This window comes from Argentina silus (genome assembly GCF_951799395.1).
Source record: "Argentina silus genome assembly, chromosome: 18".
In the NCBI taxonomy this organism is placed as follows: Eukaryota; Metazoa; Chordata; class Actinopteri; order Argentiniformes; family Argentinidae; genus Argentina; species Argentina silus.
In genome coordinates, this window is record NC_139672.1 from 8908458 (window position 1) to 8913457 (window position 5000).

The 5000-nt window shown below is 45.5% G+C and overlaps 1 protein-coding gene across 1 annotated transcript in view; it reads left to right on the forward strand.

The window, feature by feature from the left end:
- gpc5c (glypican 5c) overlaps positions 1–5000 on the forward strand; it is a gene marked incomplete at its 5' end in the record, with an annotated part of 105550 nt that overhangs the window by 78344 nt on the left and 22206 nt on the right. Inside the window, one exon of the mRNA XM_083690508.1 lies at positions 4989–5000. This exon is cut by the window's right edge and continues 136 nt beyond it. Within this exon, the coding sequence (XP_083546634.1) occupies positions 4989–5000 (12 nt within the window). The remainder of the gene's footprint in view (positions 1–4988) is intronic.

The following is a 5000-nucleotide window of genomic DNA, read 5'->3' on the forward strand; positions in this document are numbered from 1 at the left end:
TGATTGGCCGCTTGGCGTCCGGGAGTCTGAAACGGTTCCTGATTGGATGGGAAGGATGAAAGCACTGACAACTCGCAGTGCTGTGGACCTCAAGGTCCTGATTCAAAAACCTCTTGCTCTCCCAGACACATTATGGAGAGGAGATATGGAAATTATACCGTGCAGACTGCATAACCACTTTCATGGAAATTCTCCGGTTGGTTTTGGGGTTCCACGAAGATGATCAGAGTCAGAAGTGGTTATGAAGTTGCTACTGTTCATAAATGACTCACAAATGAACCATGGGCGGCATGGACATTGGAAACTCAAAGTGCCTCATTGGAATCGAGAGCTGGTCCGGTGTCCAGTCCAGACACACACACACACACACACACACACACACACACACACACACACACACACACACACACACACACACACACACACCACAGTCCCTCTTCAAACCATTTAATATAGGTGAGTCCATCCAGGAGACATTACCATATAAAAGCATGTGAAGATCCACATTTGAATATTCCACAGACGCTGAATTATAATATCGTCCTCAGCACCGGTGGGAACGTTGTGATAAAGTTGGCCGCGCTTCGCTTTTTTTTTTTTTTGCTTTCGGAAACGACGACTGTGCGATTGAGATTGGAAATGAGAAAAAAACAACAACAACAACAACACTGCAACCCCAGCACAATCAAAACAAACAAACTGTTCCTGGAATGCGGCCAGCGAACAAGGGCTACACGCTGTTGACTGCGGTTTCCGCGGTGATGGCTTTTAATTGATTTTCCCCTTTAATTAAGGTCTTATAAAGACGGTTGGGCCGACCAGCGTTCTGTTTAACATCCCCTGAACTTCTACGGGTATTAACTTAATACCCAAACTGTTATCAGGGCATGTCGCCGACCAATGTTCAGTTGCCTGTCAAACGATTTGCTCATGAACTCATGAATATGATTATTGAATTAGCTGTTTCATTTGGTTACTTTGCATAATCAAAGGTTAATGGGTTTATCACGGCTCCCACCAAGGAAGGAAAGAGGAAAGATTCTCTCTCTCTCTCTCTCTCTCTCTCTCTCTCTCCCTCTCTCTACCTCCTCTCCTCTCTTCTCTCTTTCTTCTCAGGCTTTCTTAGCCACTGCCAAAGTACATAATTATAGCTGCTTTAATGCAGTGTAGATGCATTTGATTAAGATGAGACATCAATGATCCAGCCCTGGCTGTTGTAGCTCCAAATTATGGCTAACGCCGTGTGACTGTTCTGAACCCATCAGGATACATGTGACCCTTGTGTTAGCTTAAGTGGGTAGGTTAGCATGTGCTAAAAGGAAGCACTGCCGTGTCTATTATGAGCTATTAGACCTCCCGGATAGACACGTGTGGTGTACCTGATGCTAACATAGCATAGCATAAGCTAAGCTCCTCTCACCTTGGCCTCAAAATAGGCAGGACAAGGGGACACAATGGAGACTGTCAACAGCAGGCTGTAATGTCTGCTGGTTCCATGATCTCATCAACAGTGATTGATATCGTTCATCTGCCGCTCTGGGTTCTGCATCAATGGACCTACACTCTTAGAAAAAACAGGTTATTCATTTGTCCTTGTATGGGAGCCTTTTGAAGAACCCTTTTGGGTTCCATGTATAACACTTTTGGGTTTCATTTAGAACCCTTTGGGGTTCTGTTTAGAACCATCTGTGGAAAGGTTTCAACATGAAACCCAAAAGGTGCCTATTTTGAGGCCAAGGTGAGATGTTCTTCTTTGAAGAACCCTTTTAGGTTCCATGTAGATGTTTGGGTTCCAAAACGGTTCTACATGGAACCCAAAAGGGCTCCTCAAAGTTCCCACAGCAGGGACAAATTAGGAAAACTTTGTTGGTACTAACTAGAACCTTTGTTTTGTGTGTTTGCTGTGAGGCATTAGGGATCCAGCTACTTTTAATGGCTTTCAGTTTTTTCAACAACAAAAAAAGATAGAAAATGAGATGTATAGAACATATCCAACTGAACATATCTCACTGTATATATTTAAAAGACTTAGCTTTTGTGGGCGAGATATGGAAATCTACTGTGAATAAGTGATTTATGCCATGAAGTGTCCTTATTGTAGGTTCATCAACTCTCTTGCTCGTAGCAATGGTGCTGAGATAAAGGATAGTCCACTGTGCGACAGGAGAATACTAAAACCCGCATTGATGCTCTTCTGGTGACTTTGAAGGCCATTGAAGAGAAGCTGCCGGTGAATTCTTAATGGAAAGCTAATATTTGCCAGGAGAAAGAGTTGTATGAGTGGCACGTGTGTGGTCCATCGTTTTCCGGGACGCACGGAGTGTCCTCTTGGTGTTCGTGGATTCAAGTCTCTCCCTCTGTCTGTCTGTCTGTCTGTCTGTCTGTCTGTCTGTCTGTCTCGATGGCTATCTCTCATTCCCTCTTCATCACCGTTTGATAAGCTTTGTTTGCTATCTCTCAGTTTGGTGGATCTTTTCATTTCAGTCAAGCGCACGTTTGTCATGACACGTACAGAATGTCTCGTACAGTCGGAGAAGGAGAAGGTTTTGGTGTTTTGAAATGTGGTCCCTTGCTGAGTGCTTGAAGAATATGCAGCGGTGCTGTTTTTACACAGTGAAAATGTCACCCTCAGGGCTGAAGAATGTTGACTGACAGAGGGTGTCAAGTGTCACCGGGTCAAGGACGAGGCTGTCTCTGTGGCTTTGTGTCGTTCAGCTCCCAGTCAAACCCTCACCAGTGTGAAGAGGCTACCAAGGTCACCCCAAAGTCTATGGATTGACTCTGTCAGCTCCCATGAATGTGTAATGTGTGTATGCGTTGTTGGAGTGTGTGTGTGTGTGTGTGTGTGCACGCGTGTGTGTGTGTGTGTGTATACTTTCATTGTTTGGATGTATCGCACGTATGACCCATGAAGTGAACCATCCTCTACCTTTAAACCCCAAAGGAAACCTGCACCTTGATGAACCAGTACTCCTGTTCCTGGAGAAAACCAGCGGGGCGTCCAATTAGCTGGCCCCACGCTGGGAGAGAAGAGGGGAAGAGCCAATGATAAGGCCGATTGGATGGGCAGTCTCTCTCTAATGATCTAATCTCGTCTTTCATGTAGCTCTCAGTACCAGGAGGCCTCGCGTGTCGGGCTGCAGTTATGGTGTGAAGTTGTGACCCGTAGGTCAAGCCCATGATAAAAGAGAAAGGCAAAAATGAAGGGAAACTGCTCTGATGTATATTTGACATCCTCATTGACTTGCATGGCAAGTTACCTGTAAGAACAACATGGAGTCTGTGCCAGGTTGAGAAGGAAGATAGACTATCACCAGGACGGACACAATAGATCTTGTGCTTTTGTTTATGGTTTACTCTCTCTCTCTCTCTCTCGTCCGTAACGGTTCATCACTGTGTATCTTCACAAGCAAGACTTTGCTGCGATGAGAAAGACGTGTTCGTACGACGTGGAGACATTCAATTGCGCTGCTGTATTTGCAGCCGTGCTTTCCTGTACATGTCCACTCCCTTCACAGAGCGATGAGCACATTGGGAACACGCAGGAATGCCTTTCAACGATGGAAAGACAAACCCAATCCACTCCCACACGACACAACATTCCCTCACAAGTACAGAATTGAACGAAAGTTCTCCAAAGTTGACCGTAAAACTTCCAACGACAAATGCCTGTCTTCAATAATAGCCACTAATGACACTGACGCAAACCATAAGTTGTTTACCGGTATGTATTCTGGTATGTATTCTGGTATGTATTCTGGTATGTATTCTCTGATATTAGCAGATGATTAAATTGACGCATTTGATCTTTGGGCGACCACTACATTACCAGTATGTATTCTGAGTATCGTCTGACAGTGGCGGCTTTGTATGGAACCGATAATAAACATCCATATCTATCAAAGATTAATGTTTTAGTCTGATTTATTGTAAGCTTATAATGTTGATGTAATATTGGTGGATAGATATGCTCAGAACGGTATCTATTCAGGTGTGTCATATCGTGGGTTTCAGCCTCAGTTTGGCAACTTTTTGGTTTGCTCCGAAGTTAAAGCAAATAAACGCTACTGACTACTAAAATAGGTTTTATGGTAATTCCCAGTAAAAGAAATAACCCGGCTTATCACCTCTGTTTCCTTTATGCATTTATTCTCCGAGGGACCTTTTCTGTTTTCTTATCTTTTTTTGTGTCTTTTTTGTAATTCGGTCGTGCTCCGTTACACCAGACCGAGCTATCACCCGCGGGCCCTTCTGTCACAGACCTCTACTCCTGCCCACGTCCCCCCCCCCGCCACCCCGCCACCCCGCCACCCTCCCTGCCACCCCATCCCCTGTCACCTCACAGGCCCTTGTTGACATTTGTCTTGATTGATGTGTCAGCGAGTGCTGGGGGGAAATGAAGCGCGGGGGCCAGACTCTGTAGTCACAGTGTTGATTTAATGATCACAAAGTGTTTTATATAAAGACTCCCTGTGGGTGTTCCTAGCAGAAGGGGGGGGGGTGGGGTGGGGGGGTCTAGGGGGACTGTCACGGCCCCACGCCGCTGTCGCATGCAGGGGTTACACTGCAGGGCGGCAGGAAACCAGCGCTAATATGCTAATGTCAATGCTGACGGCTTAAAGAGGTTGGTGTGAAGAGAACCCGAGGAATAGTGACTGGGTTCTCTCGCCTTTTATGGCGTTTTCTCATTCGAATGAATCGTTATCTGATCAAACCCCAAATTCATTTTCTCCTCCGCCTGGTTGGCCTGTGGGACACGCCTTATCGCTATTCAACAAGTCCTCTTCTTTTGTTTTCCCAAACTCCAAATCTGCTGCCAACTGCCCTGTGGCGTGTGTTTCATACTGCGGTCGGTGGTGTTAACCGATATAATGCCTTATTGTCGCTACTGTGTGTGTATCTATCAGTCTGGTGAACTGATGAACTGTCGTTGACTGTTTTAAGTGTTGTCTACCGGTGTAATGAGTGTTGTGGTGTGTCTGTTCCAGGAGATCCAGGAG